The following is an 18,491-nucleotide window of genomic DNA, read 5'->3' as shown; positions in this document are numbered from 1 at the left end:
CTCTCATCTCGCCTTCCCTTTTCTTCTCTCTCTCCTCTCCTCTTTTTTTCTCTTTTCTCTCTCTCTCTGTCTTTCTCTCCTCCCCTCTCCTCTTCTTTCGTTTTATTTTCTCTTCCTCTCATCCTCTCCTGCTTTCATCTTTTTATTCTCCTATTTCACACCTGATTATTTCATTGCTAACATATCTTTTTCCAGACTGTAGTAGACCAGGAATCTTACCAAAGACATTAAAAGTCTATACTTTGCAAAACTTGTGTGTGTGTGTATATACACACACACACATATTCATACATACTTAGAATCTTTACAAAAGTAGTCATCTACTAATGCAATTCTCAGAAATGTATTTAAAATACAAATACTTTCTTTCGGTTTTGTTTCATTCCCCACCCCCACAGTGGAAATTTCTTATTCAAAGGGAAAAAAGACAAAAGCAGTTGACTAAATGTGACACTAGATATTTCTGTAAGACAAAGATTCTCTCAGGAATGAATATATCCTTTTTTAACATTTCAAAACTGGCCTGTGGCATTTCTATCACCTCACCTAGAATCAAGGTCTCGTTCTCGGGCGTTATTTTCAGCACAGATGACGAAGCTGGGAGCTCAGTGGTTGAATGCTCTTCCTCAAAGGAATAGGCTGCCAGATCCCTGGTTTGGCTTTGCCGCCATCTTGTGGTAACTGGGCTACTGGCAACGGGAACCTCAGCTGACAGCCTCTTCACAAAGTTGCTCTTAAAGTTAGAATATGTAGTATTAACAGCATCAAATACCTATTTAACAACAAAAAGAGCTGTAATTTATAGTGGCCTCAATGATGCAGAAGTAGAAATTCCTTAAAAGAGGATTATAAATGACTCATCTAGTACAACACAAATAAAATATATAAGAGGTTTTTAATTTTTGTGACCTGGGAGAATATTATATGTATATATATATACACACTTAGAGCAGCAGTTTAGGGAGTAATTATGTTTATAGTTATTACTGTTACATATTAATATAAAGTATGAAGTTGAAATAACACTATATACTAAACACAAATGTTTATATAAAATTATAAAATTTCGGGGGCCGGCCCCATGGCTAAGTGGTTAAGTTCGCGCGCTCTGCTGCGGCGGCCCAGGGTTTCACTGGTTCAGATCCTGGGCACGGACATGGCACCGCTCATCAGGCCACATTGAGGCGGCATCCCACATGCCACAACTATAAGGACCCACAACTAAAATATACAACTATGTACCGGGGGAATTTGGAGAGAAAAAGCTGAAAGAAAAAAAAATAGATTGGCAACAGTTGTTAGCTCAGGTGCCAATCCTTAAAAAAATAAATAAATAAAATTATAAAATTTCAAATCTGGAAATAGAGAGCAGTTTTGTAGTCCAACCCCTTCATTTCACAGATAGGAAAACTGAGGCCTAACTTGCTCACCATCCATCCATCCCTCTGAGAAACACCAGGAGTTTGGTATTTACAGATCCTATAGCAGTGAGCCATGACACGCAGCTATTCAAAATTAAAATACCAGTGACAAACTGGAAATGAATTACTTTTTAATAAATTAAAGCCATGTTATATTAATATAAAGAGATTTTAGAGAAATTTAAACAAGTTTACCAACACAAAAGAAAAATGGGCATAGAACATAAAAAAAGACAATTCACAAAAGAGACATATAAATGCCCCAAAAATATTCAACCTTACTAGTAATCAAAGAAATGCAAATTTAAAACAATAATGAGAACAAGCAATGACTTTTTTTTAATTATAATCTCCAGTGTTGAAGGTGCTAGAAGCAAACATTGGCATACACTGCTGGTGGAGTGTAAATTAGTCTCCGGAAATGACAATTGGGCAATGTCTGTCGAAAGCCTTCAAATATGTGCATGACCTCTACTGACCCAGCAATGTCACCTCTATGAATTTAAGAAAGAAATTACAGATGCCAGGAAAGATGGACAAAACCAACCAGCATCTATTGAGTGCTCACCACGTACGAGCCCATATGTTAAAGGTTTTACACACATTCATGTTTAATCCTCAGAAACACCCTGTGAAGGAGGTCTGTTACTTAATCCTACTTTACCAATGAAGAAACTACGATTTAGAGGTAAAGTGAATTGCCTAAGACCACAGAGTGGAAATGCCACATCCTAACTTCATCTGTCTGACTCCACAGTCCACACTCTCAACTGAGAACATGAGGGTGTCACTGCAGTATATGTTTATAGGGGCAAAAAGATGGGGGGACTCAATGTTTACCACTGGAGAATTGACTACGCAAACTATGCGACATCCATAAAACGGAATACTCTGCAGCCATTAGAAATGATAACATACATTAGAGAAATGCAAATCAAAACCACGATGAAGTACCACTTCATATGCACAAGGACGGCTATAATCAATCAATCAATTAATAACAAGTGTTGCTGAGGATGGGGAGAAATTGGAACCTTTGTACATTCACTGCTAACGGGAATGTAAGATGGTGTAACTGCTATGGAAAGCAGTTTGGCAGTTTCTCAAAAAGTTCAACCCAGAATTATAACATGACACAGCAATTCCACGTCTAGGTATACACCCAAGAGAAATTAAAGCAAGTACTCAAACTCAAACAAATACAGGTACAGGATGTTCATAGTAGCACTATTCACAATAGGCAGAAGGTGGAAAGAACCCAAATGTCCATCAGTGGATAAATGCATAAACAAATTGTGGGGGATACATGTATATGTGTGTGTATATACATTATACATCATAAATATATAAATATTACTCAGCCATAACAAAGAATAAAGTACTGATAACATGCTACAACGTGGAACATACCTCAAAAACATTATGCTAGGAGAAAGAAGCCAGACACATTTATATGAAATGCCCAGAATAGGTAAATCCATAAAGATAGAACACAGGTTGCTGGTTGCCAGGGATTGGGGGAAGGAGGAAATGGCGAGAAACTGCTTAATGGGTACAAAGCTTTCTTTGGGGTTGGTGAAAATGTTTTGGAACTAGATAGAGGTGGTGGTTGCACAACATTATGAATGTACTTAATGCCACTGAATTGTTCACTTTGAAATGGTTAATTTTACGTTATGTGAATTTCATCTCAATAAAAAAACTAATAAGAAAATGATAACAGAGGATAACATTCAATCAAACATTAAAATACTCACAATATATTGCCAAGTGGAAAATGGAGACTCTGTGGAAGAGTATTCCAATATGGTCTCATTTCCTGTCTATAAATGAAAGATAGGAAGGAAACATGCCAGAATTTGGGGCAGTAAATATTCATTTCGTTGGGTTTTTTTTTTTTTTCCTTTTTCTCCCCAAAGCCCCCCGGTACATAGTTGTATATTCTTCGTTGTGGGTCCTTCTAGTTGTGGCATGTGGGACGCTGCCTCAGCGTGGTTTGATGAGCAGTGCCATGTCCGCACCCAGGATTCGAACCAACGAAACACTGGGCCGCCTGCAGCAGAGCGCGCAAACTTAACCACTCGGCCACGGGGCCAGCCCCAACGTTGGGTTTTTTTAATAAGCATGTGTGAAGGTGATCACCCAGCCCGCCTGCAGCCACTGCATCTGACGAAGCGAGCTCTCTCTCCTCACTGCTGCTTTGTGTTTTCCTCCAGAAACTGCACCGAAGAGGACACCTTCCCCAGAAAAAGGGAAGTCAGGAGCCCGAGACCTCAGCTGTTGTAATCAGTGTTGTTAGGGGTCTTCTTATTTATTTATTTATTTATTTATTTATTTATTTATTTTGCCTTTTAGATGTTCTGCTGTTATTGGTTTTTCAGTAGGAAGGGGAAAGCTGGAAAGAGGGAACGATAGAGCCCTGGAAATGTAAAGCAGGTGTCTCGAACTCAGAAGCCCAGACAGGGGAGCAGAAGGGACGGTGATGAGAGAAGCAGGCCTGGAGGGAGAAACATGGCCCACTCTGACTTCCATCCTCCCACTTTTCGGTTTCTCTCCTCCAAGGAAACCTGCAATGCCAGCTCAATGGCTGGGGAGACTGGGCCCCAGACAGAGGGTGGTGGGAATCTCTCTAAAACTGTAATGCTCATGTTTCAGCCTCAGCAAGAAAGAGGGTCACAGGAGCACGTTGTCCCATGTAATAAGAGAAGTTAGAAATTCAAACTTCTCATATCAATTTCCCCACTTTGTAAAGTTTTCAACTAATTCAGATTTTTTTTAGAACACTGTAGCAGAGCATGTCTGTGGGCCACATTCAGGCTGTAGGCTACGTCTGCATCCTCTGCAGCGCTAGACAAGTAGCCCTCACCTTTCTAGGGAGCAAGAAAAGGAGGAGCCACCATATCTGAATATACATTTGATTTGCAACAAACATGAAAGAGACACTTGCTCAAAGTTTTCCTTGGAGTCTCAAATTTAAATATACAATAATAAAAAATAATAATCCTAAGTTTAAAAGAAGGAAAATAAAGAAGAATTCAAAATGTCAGCTAAGAAAAATGATCGAAAAATTTCACATTGACAATCTCACATTGCCTTGGCAGGTCTGTGTTTCTCTGGCTCATCTATTGTCACTCTCTCCATACTGTTTCCCCACCTGAGATGTTCTTTCACGATTCTCTGCCAGGGTAACTTCTAGCCTATCTCCATGGCTAGGATCAGCCACCAATTCCTTCAAGAAGATGTCTCTGACATTCTCTTCTTCTCCATTCTAAACTGGGTTAGGCAACCCGTGGTAGGCTAAATAACTGTGGTGGTGAATGTTATGTGTCAACTTGACTGGGCTAAGGGATACCCAGATAGCTGGTAAAACATTGTTTCTGGATGTGTCTGTGAAGGTGTTTCCGGAAGAGATTAGCATTTGATTCAAGAGACTGAGTAAAGAGATCCTCCCTCACCAGCATGGGTGGGCATCATCCAATCCATTGGGGGCCCAAATGGAACAAAAAGACAAAGGAAGGGTGCATTCTCCCTCTTCTTGAACTGGGCTGTCCCTCTCTTCCTACCTCAGACATCGGAGCTCCTGGTTCTCAGATCTTCAGACTCCTTGACTTTACATCAGCAGCCCCCTAGTTCTCAGGCCTTTGAACTCCGACTGAATTACACCACCAGCTTTCCTCGTTCTCCAGCTTGCAGATGGAAGATTACGGGATTTAGCTTCCATAATCTCATAGGCCTCTTGTATACATCTATATATATCCCATTGGTTCTGTTTCTCTAGAGAATCCTAAGTGATACAATAATGGTCCCCTAAAATAAATCCAGATCCTAATCCCTGGGACCTGTGAATGCTACTTTATATGGCAAAGGGGCTTTGCAGATGTGATTAAATTAAGGACCTGGAGATGGGGAGATTATCCTGGATTATCTGAGCAGCCTGTAAATGCAATCACATGTCTTTCTAGAGGGAGGCAGAGGGAGATCTGACTACACAGAAGAGAAGGTAACGTGACCACAGAGGCAGAAACGGGATGATGCACAAGCCAAGAAATGCTGGGTGTCACCAGAAACTAGAAGAGACAAGGACTGGATTCTCCCCTACAGCCTGTGCAGGAAGCAAGGCCCTGCTGACTCCTTGGCTTTGTCCAGTGAGACTGATTTCGGAACTTTGGCGTCTGTAACTGTAAGAGAATAAATGTGTGTTGTTTTAAACCACCAAGTTTGTGGTAATTTGTTACATCAGTCGTTGGAAAATAATAGCCCTCTGTGTGCTTCCATAGCTCACGGTGTGTGCTTCCAATAGAGCACTATCCCATTTTATTGGTAACAACAACATTTATCAAGTGCTCAATATGTGCTAAGCATTGGGATAAATGCATTGGACGGATTATTTATTTAAACTTCCTCACGAGGTAGGTACTATTATTTCCCCCATTCTACAGAGTTGGAAAATGAAGGTTAATAGGCTTGAGCAAGAATAACTGGAGCAAGGATACAGAGCCACTGCATGCAGTTGTACACATCGTTGTCTTTATGAGGGGCACCCCCTGGAGCATGCAGTGCACAACCCCACAACCAACCAGAGAAACCCTGCCAAGGTTTGAACTCACAAATCAATCCAGTCCCTGTGCTTTTAGCACCTCTGCTCATGCTATGGTCTGAATATTTTTGTCCTCCCAGAATTCATGTTGAAATCCTAAGGCCCAAAGGGGATGATATTAGTAGGTGGAGACTTTGGGAGGTGATTAGGATATGAAGGTGGAGTCCTCATGAATGGGACTAGTGCTCTAATAAAAGAGATCCCACAGAGTTCCCCAGCCCTCTCACCACAAGGATACGAGAAGTCTGCAACCCGGAAGAGGGCCCTCATCCGACCAGGCTGGCACCCTGATCTCAGACTGCCATCCTCCAGAACTGTGAGAAATAAATTTCTGTTTGTTATAAGCTGCCCAGTCCGTGGTGTTTTGTTATGGCAGCCCGAATGGACTAAGATAGCTCATTTTCCACTTTTCTGATTATTTTTATTTCTCTCCTACTCTATTACAAATTCCTTAAGACCAAGGACGTTGTCTTTTATCTTACTTTCCTCAGAGCAGAGGACATTCATTGGCATCTAGGAGAATCCATCATGAATAAATGAATGAATCTCTTCCCCTAGAGGCAATTAATGCTAAAGAGGTACAAGGGACTCAAGAAAGAATCCAGAGGCAAAGAACTAAGCTATTTCCTTTCTTTCTTCTCCATTAAGAAGAATGATTTTCAAGTTAGACGGGGTATAATAAACATTTCTACAGAAACTGGAGAGTGAGATAAGTTAAGCAGTAAGTATTCATCTGGGCACTTTAAATAAGCTGAAGTCTCTGGGACCAGATAAATGAAACCTCAGAGAACTGACAACACTTCCAGAAAGGATGTTAGTTAGTGATCTACGAAAAACATGACAAATGAGAAAAGTGTCCCCCAAAATAGACAACTGTTTTCCAATAGGAGAAACAAGTAACCAGAAATAAGTAGCTTGCTGCCAGTGCCCCGGATGGCACAAGTCTCAGGGATCTATCCTATGTGAATCCCCCTGCGTTGTACCCCAAGGCTTTTGTCCCTGGTGTTACGCTGTCCAACTTGATCTCAGTGGCTTGAATGGAGATTTATTAATCAAAATTGTTTATCCTAAGTTGAGGAAGGTAGTTAAAATATTAAAGGACAGAAGTAGGGTTCAGAATAAAAAATATGGGACAAGGACCAAAATTGGCAAAATTAAATTCAATAAGGATACATGAAAAATCTCCCCATTGAGATATTTTTTCCCTGCACAGACATAACATGGGGGAGAGTTGATACAAAGTGCAAAGGACTGGCAGTATCAGGCAGCCACCCAGAATATGAGTTTACAGTATCATGCAATTACTCTTTTTTGAGCAGTACAATTTTAGGTCTCATTAAGGGGGGAAAAAAGTGTCCAGAACAAGTACAGGCAAAACCTGATTGTCTCTGCACTGGTCAGAACTGATCTGGAGAACCATGTCCAGTTTCAGAACAATTCTGTAAGAAGGAGATGGACAAGCCAGGATTCAAAACCTGAATTTATTTAGAGGGAAAGAACCACAGTGACAGGAGGTCAGGGAAAATACAGTAACGGAGCAACACGCGAATGGAGTGTGGGCTCCTGCGGCTTTTAGTCTGGAAGAAAGAAGCCCCAAAAGGAACCATCTTCAAATATTGAAGGCAGTTTTTGCAAAAAAGAAAAACTTACCTTGTATTGCTCCCTGTAACAAAACTAGGGCCAGTGAATGGGAGGAGGTGAATTTTTATTCAACACAAAGAACTTTCAAAGAGTTCGAGCACAATTTTCAATAACATTTTGAATATAAAGCACAGTTCTCAGTCAGTCCCTCCACTGGGGACATACGGGTCATAGCAGTACAGATGACCATTTTTTAATAGTATGTATTTTAAGGTGCATTTTTAAATGTTTTAAAGTTTTCGATGTTGATATAAAGTTTTCCCTCAGAAAAATTAGAGTGAAATAAATGAGTCCATTTGAACAAAAAATGTTTTAAGTAACTGACAAATGCTATGCAGATATGGCAGAAATCACAGAGGTGCTACGCAAATGACCGCAGCTTAGGAAACACCGTAGATTGTGCTATTTCATCTTCGGTGTTTTTAAATTTTCATCCCAGGACCTCTCTCCTGCTGAGGAAATGCCTGTCGCATAGCTTTAAATGACTCAAGTATTTATTAATGGAGAGGAAGAGGAAGATAAGAAAAATAAGACAAAGAAGGGAAAAAGGATGAACGACTTGATACTCCAAGCACATCAGCTTGTTTTGTTTACCTTTAGAGTTCACATCATATTGACACTAAATCGGGAGGAATTCAGAGCAGCGGGGCCAAAAAATAAATAGAAAGGAACCTAGAGAGGTTAAAAATAAGGTCAGGAAGTAACAAAATGAAACAACTGGGAAAATAGAAACAAATATATATCGAGTGATAAATAGTCTGACACACAAATATTCAGGGGGTGGGAAAAACCTGGACATTCCGAGGAAAGACATGCTGGTGATGCCAGGGTCTTTCTAGAACCTCACGGCAGGGATGAAAGTAACAAAGATGGCCCATCAGCACTCAGGCATATTATCCCCCAAGCCCCCTTCTTTAGCCTCCAAATATCTGTCCCTCCCACCTATCCCACCACCCCCTGCCTAAAGCAGCAGCATTCTGTCCATAAGACATTGCAAAGCCAGGGTCTCAATACTATTTCAAATTAATTATTTAGACCGAAATGTTCATCTTCTCATTTTTGAACCTCCAATGCCTTCTCATCCTAGTGGGCAATACAACCCAAGTCAAAACCATCAAGATCAGATATTCTTTATTCTCCATTGCCAGCACTTGCCACTGGGGGCTCCAGAGTGTCTTTAGCATCTATCCCTTCCCTTGTAGGGCATGACCAACGCTGTCTTCCTTAAGTCATCTCTGAGCCTGACTCGTTGCTCCGCAGACTTCCTGTGACCCCTCCCAGATAACTTCAGTACACACAGACAAGCTTTGTTGCTGTTGTTCTCCACTCCTCTCCTCTTTAGACTCTTACAGAGATTTCTTACAGAACTAAATGTCTCCTGATGAATAAAACTCCTTCATCAGAGTATTACAGCAATCTCACCTACCACGTTTTCTTCTAAGTAAACATATTTTATTTATTCAGAGAAATGGTTTAATATAGTTGAAATAATTTTGCTTATGAAGTTGAAAGTCCTAAACTCTAGTCTTGGTTATTCCACTTAACAGTTCCATGATCTTGGGCAAGTTATTAACTTTCTATTTCAAAGAATTATTGCATTATGTCTGAAAAGAGCTTTATACATACTACACATGATCCTCTTTAATATATATGTATATTTATTTAATATGTAAATAAATCATGTGTAGTATAAAGCACTCTACAAACAAATCATTTATTATATTTACATTTAACATATATTTATATATATGTTATACAAACACAAGTTATTTACTTAGCACTTGGTTATTTGCTATCTCATAATTGTTCCCTAATTGTTTCATGCATGTCTCATCTCCAAAATTGATCTCAAATTTGTATGAGGTTGGCTCCACCACTTACACTTTAGTATCCTCTACTAAAGTGAGTGCCTGAGTTGATTAACTGAGTCAACTGCTTTATCCCATCTTGACCCAGCAGTTTCCCTTAACCTTGACCTTCAACCTCATCAATCTTTTCCCCTCTTTTAAAAAGACTTCCTCGGTCTTCTGAAGGAGTTCCAGTGGTTTTTCTAGCATACCATCCCCTATGCAGACAAATCTGCAACCGTAACATATTTATAATCTGAGAATGGTTTTAGGATAGACAGAACACGGAGCAATGATGACAGACGCCCAGAAAACTGAGAGATGACGATATCAAAATATATACAGAGAAAGACTCTGCCAATGAAGAAAGAAGAGATTTCTAAGGGCCAAAATCTATCTGTGTTCACCACTGTGCAGGGCAGGAGTTCCCCAAACTGTTGTCTTGAATGTTTGGTTAATGGGCCAGTATGGATATTTATATATCATAAATATATACATTTATATATCATGCCCTTAAGCCTTAAGAATCATAAAATTAACAAACAGGTTCTGATCTCATCCTAGGAAAGAGACTTACTTAAGCTTTCAAAGTACTTTTTCATATAGACTGAATTTTCTGATCAAACTAATGTGGAACATCAGCCTGCACAACAGTTCCATTTCTGGTTGTAAAAGCTGGCATGCTGGCTTACATAGATGTCTTGCAAAGTTATATAATTTTGGCCTTCTCAAGTCCACTCAGCTCTGGATCACTTGACGGGAGTTTCTGTATTTATAAAACAACAGACTAAAAACTATCATAATGATTTTATCAAAATAATATCACCCTTTAAGGCCCTGCCTGGGGGATGGTCAGTCAACATCCCTCCCAGACTTGTCCCCTCCCTCAAAATAGTTATGCTGGGGTAGGTTTACATGGTTCAAATTACAGCAGGTGTTCTATGAATGAACTTTTAAAGCCCTTTGCTTGAATAGCCTGAGGAGGTAGTTAAAATATCTAGTGTGGACACAGAGACATGAAACATGGATACTGTGGAAGACAAAGGGAAACCAAAGAACTTCTTGCTCTGAAAACCACAAAAAGATTGAGGTCTAAGGTTTCTCAGACATAAGTGTGCACTTGAGTCACGAGGGGATCTTGTAAAAATGCAGATTCTGATTCAGGAAGTCTGGGGTGGGGCCTGAGACACCGCATCTCTAACAAGCACCCAGTTGATGGCAGCGCTCCTGGCCCAAGGACCCCACTTAGAGCAGCAAGGCCAGAGAACTGAAGTTACATAGTAGTGTCAGGGTGTAACAGAAACACAAGGACTTTGACTTTTTCAATAAGTTGGCCAGAGAACACCAAAGTAAAACGATCACAGGAAGTGATAGAACACTTTTTGTGCACATTTTTGTTCTTTACTAGAAATTATGTTTACAAGAGAATACTTTTCTGTTGTGTCCATTCTGATCAGGCCATGAGAGTGGGAGTAAAGTGGTTTATCTGTCTCTGATAGGTTTTACACACCTAAGCTGTGAGCTGGCTCAACTACCCGCAAACACACAAACCACAACAGCGGGGACCAGAAGCAGAGCAGGCAGCCTCCTTAAAACATCCTCCAAAGCTCCAAAGATCTAATAGTGATGGGAAGGGCACTCCCACAAGCTTCCCGGGTCATTCCATGCACTTTCCCAGAACTGTCTGGAAACACACCGTGACACCAACAGTAAGGTCCAAGTGGAACAAAGCACCTTAATTCAAAACTTGCTGTGTATCTTAAGGCATTTTCTAGGGTCACTAAAGGAACCACACGTTTCAGGATATGCAACCCTCAATTTCCTCTCCACACCTACCCCTAAAATTTTCAACAGGAAAGTTAGGCTCTTGAGGAAGGCAACAGCCACAGGAAAAATAAAGATTAAAAATGAAGCAATGAGATGATGCACTCAAGTAAGGTGGGTTTGGGTTTTTTTATGTCTGTTTTTGCTTTTTTTGATAGAATTATCATATTTAATTGTTAAATTCCTACTTTATTATAGAGTTCAGTATTTTTCCATCCACAGCTCATTTGTGAATCATGAAATCATTTTCATGGGTCAGAACCAAGCTGTTTTGTAAATGCAACAGACCAGGGTACACTGCAGTTCAAAGGGAAAGTTTCATTGTTTAATGAAATTTCTCAGTTACATGTGTCCATGTCTGTGTGTACTGAGTTATAGTGTAAAGTGCATTTCTTACTGTGGATCACAATCAAAAATTTGAAAAACACTGGACTACGGTTTGCTTTATGATCAAGGAGGGTTTTGTAAAGCCATCATTGTTGTTAATGTATTTATTTTCACTATGTTCACCCAGCATTGCCTTAGCTAGATGAAGTTAGAGTAAGTAGCCTTTTCAGATACTTCACTGGCCTTTCCACTCTAAATTCCTGGAACTCATATGGCAGATTTAATCCATACATATAATATTAAATTCCTTCAGGTCATACATCCTATTAAAGATCAATTTAATCTACACTCTGAACTATTCCTGGGTATTATGTACCTAAATCCTCTGCATGGCACCAATTGCTGGGAGCCCTTCACATCTTTCAAGCCACAAGGGCACCACCTTCTGGTGAAATATTTTCTTTGTTGGGAAGATGTTAAAGAGCTACCAAAAATGTCCTAATTTTTCTAGCAAAAAATGTAATTGACAGCATAAATATATTGAAATTCTTTAGACCTCTTGACTTCATTCAAGAGTTTCACTCCATTCGCCAGCTGAGAAGGGTCTTTCTATTCCTTAGCAGTGAAAGGAGCTAGTCTGTCCTTCCTGCTTTTCCGTTAAACTGAGCCGGTTTCAAGTTTCAGCTCCTCCTTGAATTCCAGCCTGCTGAGACTTCCCTCTAGAATCATCCAAAATGGAGCCTCTCACAGCTTACCCGTTAAGATGCTCAGGGCCCAAAGCAAAGGTATTTGCAGTTTTGCTGTCTATGGTTCTGTGCACAGTAATGCTATTTCTTCTACAACTAAAATTTCTAAAACCTAAAATCAACAGCTTTTATGCCTTTGAAGTGAAAGATGCAAGAGGAAGAATGGTTTCTCTGGAAAAGTTTAAAGGCAAAGTAAGTTGCATCTTCTGGTTTTATGTCTATTGTTTGTCCACGTTCTCTGTTTATTCTCTTAATAGAACCTGGTTTTCACTGTTAAATTGTCTTAAGTTATAGTCTTTAATATTATTGGTGTTTCAGAGTTCTCATAGTTTATATACTTCTAATTGATCAACTCTGATTGTCTTAACTGTTTTAAAATGCTTTATGTGCTGAACTAATACTTTAAGTTGTTTAGGAAATTCTTATAGTAATATGAATACAGAGACATTTATTAATAAAAGTATTAATTACTCTAACAACATTAAAATAAACTCTATCGATGATCATATAATTAACTTTTATTTCAAAATAAACTGTTGCGAGTACCAGATGCTTTTTTAAGAGTAGTGATCTTTCCGTCTTAACTCATGCATCCGGGTCATGATTTTCAGTAAGTTGAGTATGTCTAAAAATGTGAAATAACCATCTATCAAAGATTGTATTCCCCCAAAATAGTTTAGGGTTTTAACTACTTGCGGAATTTTTTTTTAATCTTCTATTTGCTTCACTTTCCGGTTGCACTTTTTTTCTTTTTCCGGGAGGTTGCACTAGTTGTAAACGTGGCTAGTGACTGCCAACTCACAGACAGAAATTACTTAGGACTGCAGGAACTGCACAAAGAGTTTGGACCATTCCACTTCAGCGTCCTGGCTTTTCCATGCAATCAGTTTGGAGAATCGGAGCCCCGCCCAAGCAACGAAGTAGTATCTTTTGCAAGAAATAACTACGGAGCAACGTTCCCCATCTTCCACAAGATTAAGATTCTAGGATCTGAAGCAGACCCTGCATTTAGATTTCTCGTTGGTAAATATCTACCTTGCCTCAGCAATATAATGTTTTTAATGGCTTTTCATTTTTAAAACAAATATACGAGGACCACACTTACCTATTTCATTTGAAATGTTTTAGTGGGAAAGTTTTCTAAAACTATCAAAGTGCCAGAATCTCATCCTTCGTAACTTTCTAGAAGTTATGCCTCCCTGAAATCAATGTTTTAACTTCTCGGATGGAAACATAAATTTACTCCAATGTATTTTATTCCTTGTGATCATTTTCCTGAACAATTTACTTGAATTGTCGGCATAGCTATTGTCACAAAATATCTCAGTTCTCCTCTCATGTAACTAGCACTTAGGGAAATGCCCCTCCCCAGTATTAAAGCTGCACATCCCTCATGAATGTTGCTGAACATTATTAAACATATCTTTGTGGTTAACTTTATGTTGTCTTACTTATCGGAGATATTATCCTCAGGGATGAATAATATCTCAGTTTATCAGGTTTTTGCTAAAATTCAAAACAGAATATATCTTGATTTTTTTGGAGGAGGTTAGTGTTAAGCTATCTCTGCAATTAGACTAGCTACAGAAATCCATATAAAGATTTTCCAGGGTCAGTTAGCATAAAGGTAGTGTGGTATAGTGAGTAAGAGAGAAGTTTTGGCCCCAGTCTTTCTGGGTTCAAACCCCTGCTCTGTTGCTTTTCCTGTGTGGCTTCAAGCACTACCTTAACTTCTCTGTGTCTGTTTCCTCATTTGGAGATTATCTATGGCATCTACCTCCCAAGATTGTTTGGAGGATTAAGTACATTAATAAGAAAAATAAAGTACTTATCCACTGTGCCAGATGCTATTGTAAAGGACATTGAGCTAATGTCCTCTCATCTAACTCATGCAGATGATACCCTAAGTCCCATTTTCACTGTAGACCATTTGAGTCTTGATAAAACTATGACCTCAGTCAGGCAATCAAGCTTCCAACAGACCAGCTAATGATGTTCTACATATTTCATTTAAGTGTGAAATCAGAATCTTCCAAAAACGTTATATTTAGTTTCTAGGGAGAGTCAATACAGTTACTAACACCATGAATGGCCACTAGAGCGAGGTCTTCATCCCTTTTACTTCCAGGGCACACTGAGGAAAGAAAAGCCGGAGCACGTGCCCTTGTGATCATCCCTCAGTTATAGCAGCCAAATACTTGGGCGCAGTAGCTCCTAGGTTCTTCCCCTTTATTGCTAAAAAAGCTTCTGAAACTCTGCTGACGGTGTGTAATCAACAGGTCACAGTGATGTAAGGTTTCACTGAAGTCAGAGGAAGCTTCAGAGACAAAGGCTATGAAATGATGGCCAAATGAAAATTAGATCTTTTAAAGTGGCCAAAATGGACGGTAATTGATCATGTGGTGACAAACAGGACCGCTCCGTACAAGTGTGTACGTTGATCACTAAACAGGGCACCTGGGTAAGGAGGCAAGTGGAGGCTGAAACCCAGACCAGTAGCAAGGCATATGCTGAGGGACTCCACCTGGAAGGGTTTCTTTTTCTAATTCACAAGATGTTACATCAGTTAGAGAGAACCCTGCCCCGATGGGCATTGTCTTTAGAAACATTTTCCATTATAGAAAAGGGCTATTTTTTAAAATGATTTTAAGAAGGCTTTAAGGTAATAATATGATGCTCATACTGAGTCACTGACGTTTGATCAGGAATACTAATAATGAAATAACCAATTTAAATGCTTGACACAGTATGCAAGGTAAAGCACAGATAGGTAAATATTAGGCTACTTTTTATTATTTTTAACCTATGCCTCCTCATTGGTTCTTTTCCCAGCATAAAGCAAGTATTCCCCACCTTCAAAAACTCTCTGCAGTGTTCCTTCTACCTGCTTCATCACTGTTTTGAAAGAATAGTTTACACGTGTCTTCTCCACATCCCTGCCTCTGTTTCCTTCTTCCATCACTGTATCTGGCCTCTCACTCTGTGACCCTCCCGAACCTGGCAGGTTGTGGTACCACTGACTTCCACTCTGGCTCTTCCCTTTCTCTTTTGCAGGTCCCTCTTTTCCATCCACCCTTAACTCTACTGATCCTCTGGATTCTGCCAACAATCCACTTGGGCTCTTATTCTGTCCCCTTTCCCTGAGGGAGCTCTCTCTCCTAAGATCCAGAGCCAGAGAGCCAGCTGCTTCCTCTGATTGCTGTCCCACATACACCTGAATTCCCTTGTGCACAAAAATGAATTTGTCATCTTCCTCCTAAAATCTGCATGCTTAGCCATGTCCCCTGTGGAGGAAATATAGCCCCAGAGATGAAGAGCACAAGCTGTGGTGTAGGAAGGTCTAGATATCAGTCAGGCTCCACCGCGCGCTCGCCACGTGACCGTGAGTCTGGGCCTCCACTGTTCTCATCTGCACAGCGGGGATAATAAAATACCCACCTCACAGGGTTGCTGTGACGATTAAATGAGAGGATCCATTTGAAGCACTCAGGATACATGATTAGACACGTAGTAGGCACTTAGTAAATTTTAGTTACCGTTATTTATATTTTTTTCTAATGTTAGCCAATAATAATACAGATAAATCCTGGATGATATACATGGAAAAAAATCCATATTTCTTACATAAATTAAAATGTATGAAAAGGATGTCATAATTTCTCCAATGATTATTTAGAACTCTTTACTGCTTCCAGTTATGTAATATGCAAATTAAAAACATAGATATGAAAAGTAATCCATACATTTCCATTATCAGCGACCTTTAGAACATCATTTTATCTTCAATAATGTTAAGAAACTGAAAGTGTTGAGCTAGTGACAAGGTAAACTTTTTGTTGTTTAGATCAACAAATCTAAAATAACCCACTTTATTTCGTGATTCTACATCAGCAGAATCATCAGTGAAGTCGCCATATATATAGACAGCTGGTTACTCAAACCTTGAGTTTTGCCTTGTTTGGTTGTTTTGCTTTTTGTTTTGTTTTGTTTTTCACATGACAATCCTAGAACTTAATTCTAAAGTTATCACTTATGTAGATAGTAATAGAAATGACAATCTTGACAAAGAATAAAATTATTCTCACGAAAACATATTCTTATCTTTTAGATTCTTCAAAGAAGGAACCAAGGTGGAATTTTTGGAAGTATCTGGTCAACCCTGAGGGTCAAGTTGTGAAGTTCTGGAGGCCAGAGGAGCCCATTGATGTCATCAGGCCTGAGATAGCAGCTCTGATTAGACAAATGATCTTAAAAAAGAAAGAGGATCTATGAAAATGGCATTGAACCACTCTAGTGCAATAGTCAGAATACGCAAATGCCTCCACGGAGGGTTTGGTCTCATTTTAAATACTCTGACAATTAAATGTGGCAGTGAAGGAGGATTTTTTTAATGTTACCTTGCTAGTGAATGGTAATGAACGTCCCCATGATAGAGATGTTACCCACAGCAAAAATAAAGAGTAGCCAAAGAATCAAAATGAAATATACTAAATACTTCATCTGAACACACCAAATGATTCAGAACACACAGTTGCCAATGTGCTTCCATAACCTATTGTTCAACTTGACATTTTCTAGGATGGTACTTGATGGAAATGCCAGCACACTAGACCACTGTTTTGAATTCAGGACACTGTGTGACTGAAATTTCTGGAGTAACTGACTGTAAATGGCTATTTTTATGTAATAAAACACAAAATAAACATTGAAAACATAAAATACATATATAGACTCAAATCCTTATATATTTTTGCTTGTTTCACATACAGGATTTCATTTGTTTTTAGCTGAGGAAGATTCGCCCTGAGCTAACATCCATGCCAATCTTCCTCTATTTTTTAGTATGTGGGCCAACCAGCACAGCATGGCCGCTAACAGAGTGGTATAGGTCCGCATCTGGGAACCAAACCCAGGCCGCTGAAGCAGAGTACGCTGAACTTAAGCTAGGTCACTGGGGCTTGCTTTTGTTTGTTTTTTTAAGTACAAGTTTATAGTATGTTTTACCACATCTGGCCAAATAGTCATTTATAAATGACATTATCATAACATTTGAAAAATCCTTCATCATTTTCAGTATTTATTATTTTCCAGAAGCAACTCAAATTCCATAAATAGAATATTAACAGTTGAGTCAGTCTTTATTTCTGAGTGAAAATCCCACTGTAAGAAAGATGCCATGAGTATATGATCGTTTAGCTTGGTTCCTTACAGGTTAATTTTGGTTGCTAATATATTCAGACTAGATTAGTCATTTGGAAAGAATCCAGGGCTACAGCGTTCTCATGGCTGAAACAATAAGAATCAACTCCAAGAGCCAAAACTCAGGGTAAAAAAGGGAGTGACTGCAATGACACGTCCTAAACCTCAGCAACCTCTGAACCTTGTGATGGAGTCACAACACACTTTTTCTCCCAAAGAGAAGATCTTTCCATGTTGTCAGACTTGTAATTATTGGCTAACAAAGCAAATTGCCAAGTTGGTGAAGGTTAATTATTGCCCCATAAAATGTATGTTCATTTCATAAAAGAATTAAATAGGAAGACTGGGGCAAAAAAAAGGTTAAAATACAGTCATGTAAAATTTACCTAAGAAGGAAGACCCAATCCAAATAGCTGAGTTGGCTCCCAAATTCTGATCTGATTAATGAAAGTGAAGATTCTGTTTGTATGGTGCAATCAGTAATGCAACCTCAGTATATAGTTCTGCATAAGTGTTTAGACTAAAGTTCTTAGAGAAACCAAAAATATTTCCTGGAATACTTTCTGCTTCACAGTATATGTCCAACCACCCCATTCCGAATGTCTGTAGTAAGATATTTGGTGGGGCTGGAGGTGTAGTTTCCATCAGAGGCCAAGAGGATTTACAGGGACAGCCTCGAGAATGCCAGATTGGTGTGTCAGCAAAGCTGCTTCCAGCGCTCACGAGCAGCATGACTTTGGGCAAGTCATGTGACTACTTTTCAGTTTCCTCTCCTGTAAATTGGGGGTAGAAGGGGTCAAACTGAACAGAATCCCCTTCCAACTTACCAAGGTGTTTCAAGGGATCAGGAAAGGAACCAGTAGCAACCTGGACTGTTGTCAAAGCAATA

At 39.4% G+C, this 18,491-nt stretch overlaps 2 protein-coding genes across 4 annotated transcripts in view; one reads left to right on the top strand and one right to left on the bottom strand.

Moving 5' to 3' along the window:
- Positions 1–18,491, bottom strand: part of CDC20B (cell division cycle 20B) — a 58,329-nt gene that overhangs the window by 34,168 nt on the left and 5,670 nt on the right. For both annotated transcript variants that reach the window (XM_014860336.3, XM_070519652.1), the window contains exon 3: positions 547–772. In XM_014860336.3, the coding sequence (XP_014715822.3) occupies positions 547–772 (226 nt within the window). The remainder of the gene's footprint in view (positions 1–546; positions 773–18,491) is intronic.
- Positions 12,354–17,126, top strand: GPX8 (glutathione peroxidase 8 (putative)). Of its 2 annotated transcripts, XM_014860334.3 has the most exons (4): positions 12,354–12,442; positions 12,529–12,595; positions 13,165–13,426; positions 16,512–17,126. In XM_014860334.3, exons 2-4 carry the CDS (start codon positions 12,566–12,568, stop codon positions 16,673–16,675), a joined length of 456 nt encoding a protein of 151 aa, XP_014715820.1. In that variant the 5' UTR covers positions 12,354–12,442; positions 12,529–12,565; the 3' UTR covers positions 16,676–17,126. The 2 variants fall into 2 exon arrangements, with proteins under 2 accessions (XP_014715820.1, XP_014715819.1); XM_014860333.2 differs by having other exon boundaries at positions 12,365–12,595.

Source organism: Equus asinus, chromosome 10 (genome assembly GCF_041296235.1).
Source record: "Equus asinus isolate D_3611 breed Donkey chromosome 10, EquAss-T2T_v2, whole genome shotgun sequence".
In the NCBI taxonomy this organism is placed as follows: Eukaryota; Metazoa; Chordata; class Mammalia; order Perissodactyla; family Equidae; genus Equus; species Equus asinus.
The sequence above is the reverse complement of the archived record's forward strand: the minus strand, read 5'-3'. Positions and strand labels throughout refer to the sequence as shown.

Bases quoted from the DNA above. Each gene is read 5' to 3' on its own strand.
- GPX8 (XM_014860333.2), top strand. From the start codon at position 12,392: ATGGAGCCTCTCACAGCTTACCCGTTAAGATGCTCAGGGCCCAAAGCA. The intron at 12,596-13,164 runs GTAAGTTGCATC...TTTTTCCGGGAG, and splicing joins TGGAAAAGTTTAAAGGCAAA to GTTGCACTAGTTGTAAACGT. The intron at 13,427-16,511 runs GTAAATATCTAC...CTTATCTTTTAG, and splicing joins TGCATTTAGATTTCTCGTTG to ATTCTTCAAAGAAGGAACCA.